This window comes from Acanthopagrus latus, chromosome 15 (assembly GCF_904848185.1).
Source record: "Acanthopagrus latus isolate v.2019 chromosome 15, fAcaLat1.1, whole genome shotgun sequence".
Classification (NCBI taxonomy): domain Eukaryota; kingdom Metazoa; phylum Chordata; class Actinopteri; order Spariformes; family Sparidae; genus Acanthopagrus; species Acanthopagrus latus.
In genome coordinates, this window is record NC_051053.1 from 2,026,561 (window position 1) to 2,047,155 (window position 20,595).

Genomic DNA, 20,595 nt, shown 5'->3' on the forward strand with positions numbered 1-20,595 from the left:
AATCATCTGGGGGCACCCTGTGTTGGAGAACCAGTGCTGTAAACCATCATGGTATATCTTAGTCACCATTTTAAAATGGAGAAGGCTGATCCATGATTAGTCTTAAGATTAATCTTGTAAATAGTATTTATAATTTTCCTGCAAAACTGGGCTACTCATGAATTGTTGTAGTCCTTACTACTCAACGATGTGTTCGATGTGTTTTGTAACTTACCAGATACAATCCACTGTCACAGACAGATTTTTAAAAGACAAAATTAGATGGTTTTCAAAATATGTCATTTTAGGCAATGTAATGGGGGTTCTCATGATGTCAGAAGAGATATTCACAATAGATAAAAATACATACAATACCCATTTTAAAATATATAACAATGACAGCACAAGTCATCCATATGCATTACATCCAGCTGCAACATCTTGTTAATAAAACAATGCCAATATCAAATCCAATAATAAATAAGATAATAAATCATCCTTACCTTTAAATGTTAAGTTAAAGTGGCCTGTTGTTTGGATCATGCGTACTTTTTTAAAGTAAAGTTCAAATGAGTTAATGAGTTCACCCAGTCGTGAATCATTTTAAACATAAGGTTTAGGTACCTACTGTATGTATGAAAGTGTATTATTTTAGAGCAACGATTCTCTTTCATTATCTATATTTAAGTTGCTGTAAGGAACATTTTTTATAAGATAGCTATATGTTCCAACAATAATCACTGTCATAGTGTTTGGTCAGAAACACGTCTCCCATCCTCATGTAGTAAAAGAGAAAATAAATGTTCTGATATCCCTGATAACAGGACAGAGATGTCCATTAAAACCCTGTCCTGCCACTCCCTTTCAATTGCAGGTATTGCATAGGTATCAAGTAAAAATGACACCTACGCATTTCAGCTAGTGCACCAATGACCAATGATTCTCAAAAAGTTCCAAAGTATCACTTTGCCATGGATTGCAACAGGTTAACCTGTGGGAATTTCTCTTGTGTCATTTGCAGGTGCTGCCAGACTGGTGGGAGGGTCATCAGGCAACAGTGGGCGTCTGGAGGTCTACCTGAACGGCCAGTGGGGGGCAGTATGTGAGACACATTGGACCAACCATGATGCCAGTGTCATTTGCAGACAGCTCGGACTTGGGTGAGGGCAGACTAACAGACTATATAATGCTGACAATACACATGTGGAGAGGATAAGTCAAAACCATTGTTGTGAAAAACGATGAATTCACTGCTCACAGAGCTACAAAAAAGGATGACTTTCTTCAATTTTGTTGCCGTAATAGTTTACAACATGAGCAGATCGGGGGCATTGGCCCAAACTAAATTCTCAATTGCCCTGTTAGCTTCAGAGCACTTTGTAACTGGCTACCATTAGCCAGCTAGCACTAGCTAGCAAAGCTACACATTGTAGGAAGGTACCGTATTGTCTGAACACACAGTGTTCTGTATAGGCTCAACTCAGGCCAACTAACATTTCACCACAGGTTGGGATCTCAGTTACTGATGGTAATTGTTGCCTACTCATCCTCCTATATGTCCTGTCCTAAATAACAGTGTTTTCTGGTGTCTGAATTTTCAAAGACAATTCATCAGAGTGCAAGAAATTAAGTGTCTAACACTCAGATTTACTCCAGACCACTCAGTTCCATTTTTCTTTTAATGTCACACATTGTATGATTTTTGCACGTGTGCTTCAAAAGAAGAGAGTCTCAGTGTGTATCTGCTCTCCATGCAGTGAGATTGGTACAGCCCTGCAGCATTCCTACTTTGGCCCAGGTTCTGTCTTCCACTATGAGCGTCTGGGTTGCCGTGGTTATGAGAAATCCCTACTGGAGTGCCGGAGCAGGAAGTTTGTCAACGGTAACTGCAACCATGGCAACGAAGCAGGAGTGGTCTGTGCTGAACCTGAAGGTGAGGCCAGAGTGCCACCTCATATAATATAACAAATTACAACACTAATGAATAGCAGTATCGTTATTGTGGATAAAGGATAGTCACACAAAAACACCGGATACATTTTACACATCTTGTCTTATTGGCATGAGTTGTTTTTTTCAGGGGAGTTGCAAGATATCAATTGCCACACACTTCACCTATGTCATTTAAACATCAGTGTGTAGGAAAACTTGTGCTTGTGGCAATAGTGTGCCTCTGGAAGCAATCAGACCCAAACGTTTGGCTCAGTGGACCTTTAAATGACAGGAGTGCTGACCATCTGCCACATCGGTAGAGTCAAGCAAACACATCCACTTATCTTCACTAATCCACTCGCAACATTTGTGACCATACACACAAACATTGTACTCAGTAGCAATAGTTCAGAGGAATAGAATAATTTCAGCCGTATCATCATTGAAGTGTGAAAGGAGTTACAGTTTCCGAGGGTGAAGCATTAAAACATGGTGAACTCTACTGATACTATTAAATCAACTCTCTGTCTATTACCTCAACCAACTTAGTTACCATCATCATGGCAACTGATAACAGTTGGGCTGAGTCAAACAGATTTGCCAATAATTGCAAAGACACAGTGGCACACACAAGCATAAATGAAGTCAAATATGTATGAGTGCACACATGACCACACACACCGTATATACACAGTATATTTGCCAAAATTTTAACTATATTAATTCATCATCTTTTCGTTCATTCTTGAAGTGGCAATCTCCATTTAAATATTCAGATATTTATTATTTTTATTCTTTATATTCTTGGCAGTTTTTTAAAGCCAGCAATGCATATTTGCTGTCAGCATTCCAACAGCCAACATTTGCAATCACAAGTTCTTCAGAGCTGGCCTTCTCTTGTTAGAATAAATTACTTTGTTCTGACATATGGCTGACTAAAACAAATGGTTGAGGGAAACACAGGGCCAAGAGCACATAGCTACCACTGCAGAGGTCCATGTGTTTATTATTGCCTCACTTGTTGCTTTACTGTTTGTTTCTCAGGCATTGGCATCCCGTTGAGGTTAGTCGGAGGCCTAGAGGAGTTTGAGGGCCGTGTCGAGGTGTACCATGATGGCAGGTGGGGAACCATTTGTGATGACCAGTGGGATGACTCTGATGCTGAGGTGGTGTGCCGACAGTTGAACCTGGGGTAAGAAACAACTGCTGTGCTACTGCTTCAAAAAGAGTATCAGGATCATCCCTACATACCTTATTGGCATATCTTCTGATCTATAACCCTCTTAGTTTAAAAGTCTAAATGATTACAGTAGTAAGTATGGAGGCATGTTGACAGTCTATCTGCCAGACAGATACAAGACACATCATTAACTTTATATATCAATATCAGTATATTGTTCCAAAACTACTCTGAGAATACAGATAGATGACTAGATGGAATTTGATAAATTTCACTTAAATTTGGAACTATGATGGATAATTATATTTAAAAAGCACAACCAAAATGACCATACCAATAAAGCTATTAGTACATTAGTAAAGGATGAAGGCTCTTGGAGTTCTGAAGAGGTTGGCAATAATCACTCTTGCTCAGCATGAAATAGACCAGTGTGTAAGGAGCACAATATTGTTTGCTTGTAATAATGTTTCTGTGTAATTGCCAGATGTAAATAATCCTTTATGCTGTTTCACTAGGCTATATGTCAAATCACAAACATTTTAAGTTACTTGTATATCTCAAATATCTCCTGTGCTCTTCTAATGTATTCCTATATCCTGTAGGCTGAAATATTTTAGCCCAGATCAATATAAGGTGACTTACAGTATTATTTGTTTCTATTTTGTATTCCATATACACTCACCCACACAGGCATTGTATGCATACTGATCAAATGATTATATGATTTATAATTATATTATCATAGATTATATTGCTTATTTTATTTAGTTAATTCAAACCTTTTTCACTATTTACAGACTATGTGTGGTCTCCCTCTTTTGTCACATACTGTTGAGCCAGGTTGTGACAAAATTGGGGCTTGTCTGTCCAATTTCTGATTTTCTTTGTCTGGTAAGTTTTCTGATGCTGAGTTGGTATCTTTTTGTAATCTGCTGGAACTAGTACTATTTGCATGACTTCTATCTTATGCTAATCTGCACTACTTTTGCCTTTAGTGAATTAGTAGTAAGTTTTGCTATGGATGACTGTTAAGCACTAGTTTTGGGAGGCCTCATAGTCTGGAGTTATGGTTATTGGTTGTGATGGAGATCAGTTTGTCTGTGTATACATAGGTTTGGTTTAAGTTCTTGTATGGTTAACTGCTTAGTTTTTGTCAGATGTGCATTTCATTAATACTGGAGAAAGTTATAGAAATTGAGGGCCATGGAGACAATGTTTGTTTGTCATGCACATGTTAGAATTTGAGCTTTCCTTGGTAGGATGAAGGAACATTTCTCCATTGGGATTTGTGCGTGCCTTGCTTGTTCTAGTGGTTTTTGATACATAAATACCCACTGTAAATACCTGCATGAAAACTAGGGTTGAGATGAATAGGTTTCTGGGTAGGTTAGCGGGAAGGCTCAAATTTTTACTTTAACTCAGGGATGAATATTGTCCTGTTATAACTACTGCTGCTGTTTTTTTCAGTGTCCATCTGATGAACTTTTGAATAGTTGTACAAAAGAGCAACTCTTGAAGCTGAACTCTTGAACTCTTAATGGAAGAAATAAAGGGTCACTGAGGACTGCTTTAAAGGAAAATGGTGTTTTGCTGGCTACATTGCAGAGTCCCAGTGGCAGAGCTGGTGAGTTTGTGGGTTCTACTACAGTAGCTTTAACCTTTAAGCAGCAAAAAGAGCTGTTGCTGTTGCAGATGGAGATGGATAAATTGGGTATAAGAAAAGAACTTCTAAGGCAGTCTTTGGAAAAGGAAAAATTGGAGTTGCAGCAGTATCAATTAGATCTAATTGAGGCAAGTAAGCTATCAGGTAATGCTGGTGCTGGGTGTTCAGAACATCTGTCATATCTGATTCACAAAGTTGGAAAATGTTTGACGTGGTAGGTAACTTGTAACTTCTAACACGACAGACCCCAGACACATTGTTTTTCTCTTTTGAGCATGTCACCAATGTGAGAGGTTTGCCTGAGGTTGACTATGCAGTTATGTTGCAATCAGCATTGACAGGCTAGGCCCAAGAAGTGCATTTAGCGCTCGAAGTTGACAGCCAGAATTATTCTACTGTTAAAGATGCAATTTTGAAAGCTTATGAGCTGGTACCAGAGGCCTATTGGCAGCGTTTCAGGAAGTCTGACATACAGTCACATGTTGAGTTTGCAAGGGACTTAACTAAACATTTCATCAGGTTGTGTTCTGCATCACAGGTAACTACTTTTAAAGATATGTGTGATGGGATGGTACAAGAGCAGTTTAAAGACTGTATTCCACCTGAGGCTGCCTCTCATATTGCTGATATTGCTCATATTGCTGAGCAGGATGTACAAACTGCCTCCAAAGTTGCTACTCTGGCAGATGAATAAGTACTATTTTGTGTTCCACATACATACACCCACACAGACATAATTATTTTGCTTATTTAGTTGATTAAAAACTTTTGTATTATTTATAGACTATGTGTGGTCTCCCTCCTTTGTCACATACTGTTGGGCGAGGTTGTGACTCTGTTTGTTCTGACTGACAGAGGAGTGGCCAAGGCGTGGACCTGGGCCCGCTTTGGCCAGGGTGTTGGTCCCATCTGGCTGGATGGCGTGCAGTGTACAGGCAATGAGCTCTCTCTGGAGGAGTGTCCTCATAACATGTGGAAGCAGCACAATTGTGACCACACGGAAGATGCAGGTGTGTCCTGCAACCCCTACACAGGTCAGTGCCATGGAGCGAAAAGCCTACACCAACTCACATGTTCATATTAGACAACACAGATATCATTCCTGTCAGAAGCAACTTACCATTGTTTCTACATGCCAAAAAAATTGGGATCTAAATATCAAAGTTTCTACAACGGTTATGTGAGCAGAAATCCTCTTATGACATATCACAGTGACATCAAGAAGTACAGCATCAAAACTGATCAGTCTTGTTACACATTCTTGAAACCATTTGACCTCCCATCCAAAAATCCCTTTCTGTTCTGACTGACTGACAGGGATTCCTCGTCCCTTGACCTTTGTTAATTACACATTGAGAGTTGCTGAGCTCACATGCAGGTCGGTAGGCAACATGGCTGTCATGTAAGAGTTACTGCCTTGGAAGAGAACTGCACTGCAACTGCCTCTCACAAGCCTTAACCTCGTTGACCTGTTTAGTGTCAAGTAGGGACAGAACAGGAGAATACAATATAAGAAGAAGAGTGAAAGGGGTAAAGGGGGGAATTAACTATTCCGAGCAAGGAAATAATAAGATAAAATACGAAACTGAGGGAAAAATGGATATCTGTTAGCCATAGTATTTATCAAAAGTACCAGGCCATATCTAGTTTTAATTGTTGAGGACTAGAGAAGAAGGGGTAGAGAGTTAAAAGGAAAAATGACAACTTAAGAGAATGTTTGAGTGTTGAGTTAAGTGTTGAGTTTGTGAATACACATTAAAGAAGTAGTTATATTAATCCAAAAACATCAGATATTATAATTCAACCACAACAGGGAATATTAGTTTTCATACTTTAACTTGCATACTAAGTCACCATAGTTTTATTACAACAGTTATCATAGTCAAAATACCATTCCTGTTTTACATTTCAAAGATGATAACATTGAATATTTAATTACATATTGACCGCCAATGTCCCCAGTTTTTTTTTTTTTTTTAAATTTAGTCACCATACCCTAGTGTGCATGTTTTTGCATTCCTTGCATTCATTCCTAGGTATCTTCACCAATCAGATGTGAAGAGGCTTTTTGAAAGGGGGAAAGTTTTCAAGAATATACAGCAAGTTCTGTTGCCTTTGATGTAGAACTTCTACTTATCATATGACTTGGATGCCTTGGAATCGTCCTGTACATATCATTGAAATCCACAGTGAGCTAAAAAGACAGTCCATGCACGACCCTTGGCATATGATCTGATAGTGTATTTGTGTATTGCTGTGTGTCTGCAGATGGTGCAGTTCGTCTGGTGGGAGCAGACAGTCACTGGGAGGGTCGTGTGGAGATTTACCACCAGGGAGAATGGGGCACTGTATGTGATGACAACTGGACTGAGCTCAATGCCCAGGTGGTGTGTAGACAGCTGGGCTTCAGGTCAGTGCTTCGCTAAATCTGAGTCACTATAGAATACCTCTGTGCCTTAAGAGCTTAAGTAACCCCCTGTGATTTTCAATCAATTTTACAACAACCACATGCCATTATGTCTGTAAATGATCATTCTTACCAACTAATAACAGTTTCTCTTCTCTGATGAAGCAAAAGGAAAAGTTATTTTTAAACCCTAGAATGATTGAACACCATAGTAGCAATTTTGCTATTCTTAGGGCTTATGAATATCAACCCTTCTGTTGTTTTGTCTGTGTATGGGTTCCAGTCGTGGTGGCATGCTAGCAAGGTATTTCCCCTTCTCCCCAGCCCCACTCTTCAGTCTAGTCTGAGGAATGCCAAGGCGTTCGCTACTCAGAGACATTTGGCAGTCATTTGGCATCCTAAATACATATTTAGCAAACGTGGATAGTTGCACAGAGGCGTTTCTCAAATTTACCATTGTGTTGGTGATGTTGCTCTTCATGTCATTATGAAAAATGTCCATAGAGTAGATGTTCATGCTTTGTTTGCAGTGGCCGAGCAGAGGTGGCTGCTGACATGGTGTATGAAGAAGGTTGTGGGCCAATCCTACTGGATGAGGTGCAGTGTCAGGGAACAGAAGCCACTCTACTGGCCTGCACCCACTCTGAGTGGGGCCAGCATGACTGCTCCCACAGTGAAGATATAGGTGTCCGCTGTGAGACGGGAGGTTTTGCCAGTGACATACCAGGCCCGTTGCCTCCACCTGGTAAGGCTATTGAGGAAGCAAAGCAAATATTTACTTTCTCAGTTTATGAGGTTTTTGTTGGTTTTCTTTGTAGAGGCCAGCATACCGAGGTATATGTCAGTACTTGCTAACATATATCTTCTGGTATAACTCACCAACAGCTCAATGACATGTTTTTTCTTGACATGTTTATTTGCAGGCCCTCTGGTGCGTTTGGTTGCTGGAGAGAGCAGAAAGGAGGGGAGAGTGGAGGTCTTTCTCAATGGCCAGTGGGGAAGTGTGTGTGATGACAACTGGAATGATGTCAGTGCAGCTGTAGTTTGCAGACAGCTGGGATTCACGTTAGTATAACTGGACAGGCTTCATCCTCAACATGAAATGAAATAGAATAAATAAACAAAATGTATTAATAAATAAATGAATAACATTTCCTGGAAACCTATCCATTAGAGCTCAGATTCAGGACAGTTGATTGGTTGCCTGACTGAAATATCTTGACAACTACTGTGTCGATTTCAGGGAAATTGTGTATGGACTATTTTCATTACGAGATGATGGCTACCTGATGACCTCTTACTTTACATTCTTGGTTCCCAGATGATCTTCCCTAATGATTAATATGTTTTGTATGGACTGAGCTATTGGATGCATGCCATCAATACTTCACTATGGCTGATCTATGCCATCAAATTTTTGATTTGCCTAAATTTAATATGACCAAATAACTTGAAAAACCATTGGCATCATTTGTATGTTGTATAAATAAATAATTAGCAATTGTGAGCATGCAAACATGCTAATCTAAATGGGGAAAATGAAAAACTTTACCAGGAACTACAAACAGAAAACCCACTGTATAAGGGAAAATGTGTTCAATGGAAGCACGTGGGCCCATGATAATAGCTCCTACAATTAACTGGGTTTAACTGAAGAACATTTTGTAATAGCCAGTTTTTAACAGTGACAGCAGAGTCTTAATGTATACGTACATTTATAGAACAAAAAGGAACAAATAATAATGATACCGTGTGTGTGTGTGTGTGTGCGTGCGTGCATGCGTGTGTGTGTGTGTGTGTGTGTGTGTGTGTGTGTGTGTGTGTGTGCGTGTGTGTGTGTGCGTGTGTGTGTGTGTGTGCGTGCGTGCGTGCGTGTGTGTGTGTGTGTGTGCGTGCGTGTGTGCATGCGTGTGTGTGTGTGCTGTCCTCCCAGTGGTGTGGCTAAAGCTCGATCCATGGCATACTTTGGGGAGGGCCAAGGTCCCATCCATCTGGACAACGTTCGATGCTTGGGCACTGAGACATCCTTAGGCCAGTGTCCAGCTGTGGGTCAAGATGACCATGACTGTCGCCACAGTGAGGATGCAGGTGTCATCTGTGATTACACTCTGGATCCTGTGGGAGACGGTGCCATGGCAATGCAGACCTGTGGCCTGAGACTAAATAATCAGCGTCGCCGACGGAGGATTATAGGAGGAGATAAGTCACTGAGGTCAGCATACACACACAACACTCTGGCTCCTCACTTACAAAGAGCAGAGTTTGATTCACTATCTGACCTTACTCTGGCTTGTGTGAATGTGGTTTCAGGGGTGAATGGCCCTGGCAGGTGTCTGTGTGGCTCAGGTCTCAGTCTAAAGGAAGTCATCCTCTGTGTGGAGGATCAATCATCAACCCCTGTTGGGTTGTGACTGCTGCCCACTGCTTCAAGCGGTAGGAGACGCTTCCCTCTATTGGTCACTTAGTGTCATTAGAAACATTCACAGCTTCAAAATAGGAGCCATCTGTCACTTTCATGCCACATTGTCCTTTACCATCTATGATCTATAAGTAATATGAAACTTAAATTATTTAATGTTTTTGATTGTAACCGCATAATGGTCACATAATGTTTTCAAAATATAACGAAACCTTTTGCAGGAATATGTACTCACTTTATTTATGTTACATTCAGTGTCTTTTCCATGTGTGGCTAGTATTGTGTACTTTGTATCTGTCAAAACTAAATCTCTACAGAGTTGTCAATGACCCTACATTGTGCCATCCATGGTTGATTCTAGAAAAAGACCTATACGGGTGCTCAGCTCCCGCACATTTAACATTTTATTAACTGATTTTGATTTTTTTTTTTTTGATTGATTGTTTTTTTTTCCCCTCTATAATAGTCTTCACTATCTGTCCACTTTGTCGCCTGGTTCTCTGGTTCTTGCTCTCTCCTTCTCTCTCTCTCCCTCTCTCGCTTGGCTGTTTTACAGAGAAAACAAAATGTAACCTGTAGCCACCATGACACAACAGACATTTCTTTGGAGTCATATACACTGTGTGCACAATTATTAGGCAAGTTGTATTTTTGATGATTCATTTTATTATTGACCAACTACAGTGTTCTTGGTCAATTCAACATGTTAATAAGCCTCAAACCTGAATATTAAAGAAAGTAAAAGTGAGGTTTTGGCTTTCTTAGGAGAATATCTCTGTGTGCACAATTATTGGGCAACTATTAGTGTGAAGAATTATTATGCAAAAAGTTTCCCATCTCATTTGTTTATTTTCATCTGTTAAAGTGAGAATAATCGACAAACAACTCAAAATTTACAACATTTCTGACAAAAAAAATCTGTGACCAATATAGCCACCCTTCTTTTCAATAACAGTGATAAGCCTTCCATTCATGGAGTCTGCATCCCTCTGAAAGATTTTTCACAATTTTTTCAGAGTCAGATAAATCTGTATTTTGGTCAATTCTGCCTGAGGAAAAGAAGCTGCCCAATAATTATGCACACCTTGATGCAGGGTGTTGATCTCCTTAGGCCACACCCTCGCTCATTACACAAATACACAACACCTGATACGTTTAAATCCAATAAGCATTCCAGTTTATACAGCTTGGAGTTGGAAAATATGCATAATAAAGATGATATGGTCAAATACTGACTTGCTTAAGAATTATGCACACAGTGTACAGCAAGGCCAGTTCATTTATTTTTGCTGTACACTGACACCAAAAGATGAATATGACACAAGAGTTCAGCAGTTTAGCTTTCATTTCCAGGTATTTACATCTAGATCTGTTACAAAACAAAGTATTGGAACATGTGACTGACAGGTGTTTTTTGCTGCCCAGGTGTGTCAATATCACATTGATTATTCAGACAATAAATAGTGCCGAATGTCTTCGCTCAGTTTCAGCTTTGGGTTTTGCCTTTGGAGTCTGCATTTATAGCTACAAAGATGTCACCAACATAAAGACCAGAAAGCTGTTTATAGGAGAACAGCAAGCAATTCTGAAGCTGACAGAAGATGAAAAATCAATCAGAGCTATTGCACAAACATTGGCCATAGCCTGTACAAGCATCTGGAATGTTCTGAAGAAAAAGAAACCACTGATGTACTTAGCAACGGATGTTGAACTGGTAGACGAAGGAAAACATCAGCAGTTGATGACAGAAATAGTGAGAGCTGTAAAGAAAACCCCTAAAACAATTGTTAGTGATATCATCACCAGTCTCTAGAGGGCCGGAGTGAAGGTATCACAATCCACCCTTTGCAGTAGACTTCGCTAACAAAAGTACAGAAGCCACACCAGAAGATTCAAACCACTTATCAGCAATAAGAACAGAGGGCCAGGTTGGCATTGGTGTGGAGAAAGAAAGGATTTGCTGATGATACCAAACACACAAGCTTATCTGTGAAACAAGGTTGAGGTAATATCATGGTTTGGGCCTGAATGGCTTCTCCTGGGATGGGCTCATTGATGTTCACTGATGATGGCAGCAGCAAAATAAACTAAGAAGTCATAAACCTTTTGTCTGCCAATTTAAAGAGAGATGGAACCAAACTGATCGGGAGATCCTGCATCATGCAGAACAACCCAACAACAACCCAAAATACACTACCAAGCAGCTCATCAGGGGAAAGAAGTGAAAGGTTTTAGACTGGCCAAGTCATTCTCAGATTCCATCCCTATTGAGCATGTATTGCACCTGCTAAAGAGGGGACCGATGGAGAACCCTCTGCAACAAGAAACAAGTGAAAGAGGCTGAGGTGAGAGCCTGGAAAAGCATCACAAAAGGAGAATGGAAAAGTTTGGTGATGTCATTGGGTCACAGACTTGATGCAGTTATTGCAAGTGAAGGATTTCCAATTTAAGATGAACTATTATTCATTCTAATCTATTTTAAGTCAACCTGTTCCTATACTTTTGCTCACCTAAACATTTGGTGTTCCATTACAAATTATGCTATCTTCCAAGTTGTGTAACAGATCCTGATGTAAATACCTGGAAATGAACTGATCACTTGTGTCATATTCATCTTTTGATATCAAATTCAAATATTTTCAGTGTACGGCCAAAATAAAGGAATTGAGAGCATGTTACAATAGTTTTGGACTGTATGAAAATTGAAATAGCTTTAGCATAGCCAAGGTCCTCAAATTCATGTTGGATCTTAAACTGAACAACGGAGACATGTGATAAGACGTAACATGACGTAACAAAGTTGGTTGTCTACAACTCGAGTCATCTTAACTTCATCTGTCTCTCCCCGGGTCCACTGAGTCCATGGGAGTCTCACATAACCAGAGCCACCTCCACAATGTGTCTGCTGTACACCTGCAGTAAATAACAGAAGAGGAGAGACACTAGCCTTACAATAAATGACAGCAACACACAGTAGAGACTCTCATACAGTGTTGAAATGAGTTCTTATTAATGAGGTAAATAACATAAATAAATGTTTTTGTTTTTTCTTTCAGGTAGCAGGGAATATGATAAATAAGATGTATAATAATAATAATAGGTATTATTATTTTCAGTGGGTGCTGTCATTAAATATAGGTGAACTTGAGCACCCCTAAAAAAATGTCTAAAATCACTGAATGACACCATCTACTCTATCTAAAAATGTATTTTACGGTAAACGTGGGCATACCTTATGCTATGCAGGACTGCCCTAAAAATGTAGATTCAGACAAAAATAATCCGTCTTGACCATCTGTTATGAGCCACCAAGTGTATGGTGGTGTCTGCACAGGCCCTGCCCTTTGCCTCTATTTTCTACTTTATTTAGTTGTGTTCAGAACATCAAATACTAACACATTGCATTGCTGAGCCATGAACCCCAGTGTTGACATTTGGTGAACTGGGACTAAGCAATCAACTACCTTCCTCCAGAATTGCTAGTTGCAGCTTTAAATATGTGTTTGCACACAGTAACTGACAAATCTTGCATAATATGCCATTAAGACCATCATTACTATTACTCTTTCAGATTTGGCAGAGACCCATCCCGCTATGTGTTGCGCCTGGGGGACTACCACACCGAGGAGCAGGATGATTTTGAACGCACCTTGTCCCCTGAACGCATCGTTATCCACAGAAAGTATCACAATCAAGGCTGGGAGTACGACATTGCCCTGCTGCGGCTCAAAGGCACAGAGGGTAACTGTGTGGCATTTAATCCTCACACTGGTGCAGTGTGTCTGCCGGAGCCAGGTAACAAGTGGGAGAAAAGGCCTGCTGCCTGTGTGATCACTGGCTGGGGCATCACAGGTAACCTCACTGCTCAAACCGTCAAATGGCGAGCATGATGTATGCAGCAATGCTAAATATAAATGATACATCGTTCTTCTGCAGCCACGAACATAGCATATCATTTGTGAAAGGATTAGTTCAAGAACAGTGTGTAGAGCGCTTCATAGAATGAATTTCCATGGTCGAGCATCTGCAAGCCATACATCAGCATCCAACGCTTTGCAATATAACGTGTTGGATGCAGTGGTGTAAAGCATGCCGCCACTGGACTCTCTGGAGTGATAAATCGCGCTTCCCCATCTGGCAATCTGATGGACGAGTCTGGGTTTGGCGGTTGCCAGGAGAACGGTACTTGTCTGACTGCACTGTGCCAAGTGTAAAGTTTGGTGGAGGGGGGATTATGGTGTGGGGTTGTTTTTCAGATGGGTTAGGATTAGGGTTTAGGCTGGGCTTGGCCCCTTAGTTCCAGTGAAAGGAACTCTGAATGCTTCAGTATACCAAGATACAAAAAGAGATGCTGGACAATTCCATGCTCCCAACTTTGTGGTAACAGTTTGGGGATGGCCCCTGCCTGTTCCAACATGACTGTTCACCAGTGCACAAAGCAAGGTCCATAAAGACATGTATGAGAGAGTTTGGTGTGGATGAACTTGACTGGCCTGCACAGAGTCCTGACCTCAACCCGACAGAACACTTTTGGGATGAATTAGAGCGGAGACTGAGAGCCAGGCCTTCCCATCCAATATCAGTGTGTGACCTCACAAATGCGCTTCTGGAAGAATGCTCAAAAATTCCCATAAACACACTCTTAAACCTTGTAGAAAGCCTATCCAGAAGAGTTGAAGCTGTTACAGCTGCAAAGGTGGACCGATGCCACATTAAACCCTATGGATTAAGAATGGGATGTCACTAAAGTTCATATGCAAGTCAAGGCAGGTGAGCGAATACTTTTGGCACTATAGTGTACTTTCCCACGAAGATGTTCGCAGTGGAGAAAGCTGCCTTTTCAGTATTTTTGTGCCCTTAATTCGGATTGGAGGCTTAGGTATGTTTACTTAAAAGATTTGTCTTATAGTGGAGCATCACATTGCTACTTATGTTATCACCACCATATCAGAACAAATAAGACGTACTGGTTTTGAACTACCTGTGGGAAGAATGAACAGGTAACAGTCCATTCTTAGTAAAAGCTCTTTCTTAGTTGTCCACTTTTCTCTTATATAGAGCACACAATATAAAAATGCCTTTCCTTTGACTCGAACCTCTTCTGACAGTTCGCTCTGGTGTGTATCTTGTTTCTATAGAATTGCCCACTTGTCCGTACACAAATTTTGTTGACTGAGTAGCGTTACATGAGATGATTCACAAAGCATGCAATTGGTCTGAGAGATAGGATGGCATTTTGGTCCAGAATTGTAGCGCAGTCCACCTATTCGTGACATCTGATGTAGAGCATGAAATGAGATCTGACAAGTGCTCACTTGAGGTTTCTGTCGAGACACATTCTAAAGCCAGGTGTGAACCGATTGGCTTAGTGGTGTTCACCTATGTCCAGATCACCTCAGGGTGCACCAAGCATGTTTGACCCCCAAAGTCCAGTTTATTTGACTAGTGTATGCACTCCGTACTGTGCTCAAGTACAGTATACTTCCTTGGCCCTCGCACAGTTGGAAGAGGCGTGCTTCATCATGATACAGTTGCTCTAGGCGAGCAAAAGCACAGGTGCGTAATGTGGACATGAAGTATAATGGTGTGGTGGTTTAATCATGGTATGGTTTAGGACAGAGCTGAACCATGCAGTTCAGAATTTGGTGTTACTGCGACACACGCCTCTTATGAAGTATGGCTTGGAGACAAAGTTAACTTTAAGTGATCTGTTCACCAGAGGTGTGTGCAGGCATGTGTATCTGTGGGTACATGGTGAGAGGTGGTGAGAGGAGGAGGAGAGGAGAGGAGAGGAGAGAGGGGGAGAAAAAAAAGAGTGTAGCATCTCCAATAATCATGGCTGTGTGCTGGAACTACAGTGTGCTCATGTGTGCTTCAAGCCAATGGGATAAGAGAGTTCTGAACCCGGAGAAATGTAACAAGCAGGTATGACTGTCTGGACTGCTGGGGTTTGGTCGCACTTTCTTTGTCCACAGGCTTTGCTGGTGCGTGGTGGCTGCAACTTTTTTTAATGATTTGCTTCATTGTTTGTATTGCTTTTGGACATCTTGTACTTAATGCTTTTACATGACTGTACTCACTGTTTCTCTGTCCTGTCTTCTGTCAGATTCGGAGTACTCCCGGACTCTGCTCCAGGCCTGGGTCCCCCTGCTTCCAGCCTGGAAGTGTAAAAAAAGATACGGTGGTCGTTTTACCAGGCGCATGCTGTGTGCTGGGAGCCTGTCAGAGCACCACCGCGTGGACAGTTGCCAGGGCGACAGTGGGGGTCCACTGGTTTGCCAGGGGGAGGGGGGCCACTGGGTGCTGACCGGAGTCATCTCCTGGGGTCATGGTTGTGGTAACCCCTTTTTCCCTGGAGTGTACACGCGTGTTAGCAGGTTCTTGCGATGGATTGATAAGGTCATTAACAAACCCTTTAAGAACTAATGATGGAGATTATGACTGAACTCTAGATAAGTAATGTTATTAAGTGGCAATCGCACTTGTGAAGGGAAGTGCATAAGATTGAGGCTTGCTGGCCACTGCTTCTGTGTAGTGCCTTCTACACTGAGCTATTAAGATCATTAGTTTCTTTTTCCACATCAATTTAAATAGTGTAATAGGTGTGACACAGAGTGAACTCATGCCAAATTCTCATACAATAGGGGACACCTGATTTGTTAAATATGTCAAGGAACTTGGATCAGCGCCAGTGAAGGGCAGTGAAGGAAGTGGTAAGAGTTTCTTACTTCAATGACTTATTGTGGATTTGATGTTCCTCAAAACTGTAATACGTGCCTGTTTCCTGCACCTCTTCATCTAACTAGTTCGATGGTTACTTCTTCTTTCATTTCACATTCACAAAAGGGCATTTAAAACTGATCTGCCCTTAAAAAGTTAGCTGTACTGGAGAACAGTACCCATGCAAATTGACTGGAATAGACAAAAACATTGACACACCTGAGACACAAGACCTGTGGCAAACATAACTGGATACTGCTACCTGTAAAATAGTGGACCCAAGAAGACCTCTTGGTGCATATGGCACAGTTTGATAATGCTATACTTAGCTAGTCTTGTGAAAAGTTGAATGACATTGCACTAAAATATATGCCTTACAATCAGACGGTCAGAGCCAGTGAAAGAATGACAGTAATGCAGAAAAAGCAAATGCCTTTGCAAAATGATGTGTTGTGTATAGTTGCGTAATACTAAATTTGTACATGTTATTTGTCTTAACATTCCAAGTGTGCATTTCTGAACCAAAACCAAAGGTCCATTATTCATCATTATTCCAACAATTAAGGTCATCATTGTTGCCAAATGTATTTCTTTTAGGCAAATTCCTGGAACAGTTCAAGTGGGAGGAACTTAATACAGGTGAACAAATATCTAATGAAAGGTACAGAATGGAGGTGAGAAACATCAAGTTATCATATTTAAAGGGTGAAATGAAGCCATGCATGGTATAGGATACCCCAAATGGACTCAACACTACTATGTCTATGATGCATTTTAACACATTATGAACATACTTATAATGCATTATAATGTGCATATAGTGCCCTACAATTACAGTTATAAGCACCCATCAAGGAAAATAAATTATTGTTATGATTATAAGAATAAGCATAACTCATTATTAAACTATTGTCTATAATGCATTTTATTACACGGCTCTTCTTAATGCTGTAGAATGCTCCATTCACTTGAATGGGCCTTCCCAACATTCGGCGGTCAATCATTTTTGTGTAAATGACCGTTGCCAAGCATATCTGACCATTGTCAAGGAAAGTGGCCTTTTTGCCTCTGATTTACTTATTTCATGGCACTCTGCGCTCTAAAATCTTTGCTAGTAGTCCGGTCACTTATCACCCCAGCATCTTTGGTCGCTAAGCGACGTCAGCTGATCTGTTGTCTACTTCATATCGGGGAAAACTACTCCTAGGCCACTAGTATGGATGAGTTTCACATTAACTTTAATATTCTTGGAAAATACGGTGATTTCAACTCGTGGCACAAGGATGATGTGTCGTCACTGGTCAAGAAAAGAAAAAGAGAGGAAAGCAGGGAAGAGGGAGAAGTAAAATGGCGTCGGTTTGGCAAACTATATTTCTCTGCTGAAAAACACTATGAACGGTAACAAATAAATTGTAAAAACACACACTGTCATGTTTTTTTTCATGTTGGCAAGTAACCGTGTAATAAGCGGTTGGAGTCCAGTTCATCCTGCTGGGACTTATTTAACCCGCCGTTCTATACACTATCCCTTACATAAACATCAATATAACAGATAACTGTTTTCTATTCATTGTATGTTAGTAGAAGTGGTTAATTGAAGAAAATACATGTCACAGAGTTTGGCGTGCTCTTCTTTCATTGTCTTAATCTTTAACACAGGGATTTTATTACTTCACTAAAAGCACCCAATGGACACTTTAAAGTGACTTATAATTATATGATAATGCATTGTAATAACAATTATCGTGTGTCATAAAATGGTTGTACTGTATTACAATTATGAGAATTTTAATACGCTATGGTCCACCAAAAATGGTGAGTGACCAGCAATTATGAATTACCTTAGAAATCATTACAAAACGCTTTATAATGTGTTATGCACATTTTTTTATAAAGGATTCTAAATATTCATGAGTGTAATTATGATTATAGAGCAATATTGGTACATTTTAACACATTATGAGTATGTTCATAATGCATTATTATACATTACAAACATTTCATAAAAAGTGTTACTACTTCGAGTTGGCTGCAACATAAAGAAAGCCTTCCTGATTGAACTTACACTAAGCTTCATTTGATTGTAGAATTTCATCCCCATTTCACTTTAAATGGGCAATCACTTTGGCTTGAGACTGAAACAGACTGAGGTTTTTTGCGAAGTTACGTTTTGTTTCCTTAAATGTAACTAATTAAATGTCTGTAAAATAACATTTACTGTCTACTACCATACAGTGTAAATCCATTCAAAGGTCCACACATGGCTTGGTGAGGCTTATAAGACTGTATAACCAAGGGCCTGTAAAAGCCTCAGGTGTATTAAATGGATATTGGTTTGTGGTCAACAACCATAACTGTGTTTGCAGATGTGGAAATATATACGGTATGTTATCAACTGATCATAAGAGTCATGAATTCTGATCTTGAGGCCTTCTGTCAAAATACAGTTTAACAAACTTAAAAATTTCAGTTTATTTTGTGTTTACAAGGTGAAAAATCCTGAATTAATTTGCATTTATTTTTAGAATTCGGAACACACTGCATGTGTACAGCTGTAATGAATACAACAAGATATACAGTGTGTGCTGTGCTTTGGCCAATGTAGTTTTATTTTTTATAGTATTTTTGTTTATTTATCTGAAAAAAACACATCAACATGGACTTTGTTATGCTGTATTTATTTGAGAACTGTTGATTTTAGCATAGTTGCATTCCACTATGAGAGTAGAAAAAAGTGTATGTATGTTGCTGGAACATTTAAGATAATGTGTTTAAGTCATACAACATCAGTATTCAACCACAATGTACTTAATAGAGACTAGCAGGCAAATTTTTGTTCACCTTGAAACCTTTTGTGTACTTAGCAGATGCAATTCAATAAATATCTCAAAAACTAAATGCATTGGCTATATCAATATAATGTTCATTTCCTCACTACATGCTTCCTTCTCACCTTCTCTCCAGGGCTCTCACTATCTCTTTTAAACAAAAATGTTTCTCACAGATTAATGTTTTGATTTTTGAGTTTTTGTTCTGCTTTGTTCTCTCTCATTGTTGCCAATAATACTATAATACTGCCTTTAAAGCTTTGAATGTGAAATAGATTGCGGAAGTATTCTTAGACTTATGCCCGCAACGGGGGGCCTTGTGAATGGATGAGGCCTTCAAGTTCTTAAGTAGAAAGCATGGGTTTGATTTAAACAAGGATCCTGAGTTGGAGAGAGCAGGTCTGTATAAGTGTAGGAGATACTACTTGAATTATTCCAAATATCTAACTACACAAGTTAGCTTGGACAGTTAGAGTCTCATATTCTGTATTTAATCTCCTTTCCTGAAGTAGTGATTTCTTTACACGGGTCCATCAATTTGCCACATCAAATTAAATTTGCAGAGACAAGGACATACGGTTATATATGTTTATTAGCTAAATAATGCAGAGTAAAAAATATGAAATAAAAATTCAGATCCACGAATACGGTTCCGGATCTTTTCTCGCTTGGCTGCGGATTTGCGGCAGCGGTCCAACAGCTGGAGGATGATGTTGCGATTCATCTTTGGTGACGAAACTCACAGGCCCAAAGGAGTTTTCCATTTGAGTGCACTGCTGGTGGTCTTTTGTGGCTGGAAGTTAATTTCTCTGTTGAGCCGGACATGTTATCCTGATTTCTTGAACAGTAAACTACTGCACAGGCTTCTGGATAATGAGCAAAGTTTTAGCAGAGTCTCTTCGGGCGGTAATTCTTCAGCTTCCGTTCTGAGCTGATTTAACTTTCTTGTTTAAAAATAACTGGAGGATGAGACGCTGGCCGGGCGAATCTTCCTTAGTCACTAAATACAAGAATTAGAAAAAGTAACCTCTTCTGAGTCGGCAAGGATACCTTAACAATATATAAAAGAAGACAAAAAAAAATAGTTTCGTTCTTGCTCGGGCCTTTAAAATAAAAGCGCTTGGAAAAGCGCTTCAAACCGCGAGTGAAAAATTCAACACGTGGTTTAAATCCGCAGAGATTGCAAGTCTCGGAGCATGTCGCAAAAATGAAGCAAAGTACAGAAATTAAAGTTAGAGTAAATAAGTTACGCGTTCCTAAAGTTTTAGAGAGAAGACAGAGAGAAAGATCGAAGTTTTCTCTTTTTGAAGTTTTAGTCTGAAGGCGGAACCGAGGGGCGGGCTGACTGCGTCACTTCCTCCGGCGGTATCTCTACTCGGATTTTAACTATTCTTTTAAGTTTTAAGATCGCATTTCACTGTTCACATGAATCCACCGAGGTGATCACAGACAAACTTTTACATGTTT

General features: G+C 40.0%; 1 protein-coding gene and 1 long non-coding RNA gene across 6 annotated transcripts in view; one reads left to right on the forward strand and one right to left on the reverse strand.

Annotated features, from left to right (window-relative positions):
- Positions 1 to 20,449, forward strand: part of si:ch211-51a6.2 (neurotrypsin) — a 33,045-nt gene extending 12,596 nt beyond the window's left edge. For all 5 annotated transcript variants that reach the window (XM_037124897.1, XM_037124896.1, XM_037124898.1 and 2 more), the window contains 11 exons: positions 1,001 to 1,139; positions 1,737 to 1,912; positions 2,956 to 3,103; positions 5,610 to 5,788; positions 7,023 to 7,164; positions 7,692 to 7,906; positions 8,085 to 8,226; positions 9,095 to 9,373; positions 9,472 to 9,594; positions 13,152 to 13,432; positions 15,687 to 20,449. In XM_037124897.1, coding sequence (XP_036980792.1) covers positions 1,001 to 1,139; positions 1,737 to 1,912; positions 2,956 to 3,103; positions 5,610 to 5,788; positions 7,023 to 7,164; positions 7,692 to 7,906; positions 8,085 to 8,226; positions 9,095 to 9,373; positions 9,472 to 9,594; positions 13,152 to 13,432; positions 15,687 to 16,006 — 2,144 coding nt within the window. In that variant the 3' untranslated portion in view covers positions 16,007 to 20,449. The remainder of the gene's footprint in view (positions 1 to 1,000; positions 1,140 to 1,736; positions 1,913 to 2,955; positions 3,104 to 5,609; positions 5,789 to 7,022; positions 7,165 to 7,691; positions 7,907 to 8,084; positions 8,227 to 9,094; positions 9,374 to 9,471; positions 9,595 to 13,151; positions 13,433 to 15,686) is intronic.
- LOC119034141 lies at positions 3,083 to 6,167 on the reverse strand. Its single transcript, XR_005079479.1, has 3 exons — positions 6,127 to 6,167; positions 5,570 to 5,771; positions 3,083 to 3,098 (listed from the first exon to the last, which is right to left on the reverse strand). It is a non-coding gene; the product is annotated as an uncharacterized LOC119034141 (long non-coding RNA).
- Positions 20,450 to 20,595: the final 146 nt, after the last annotated feature.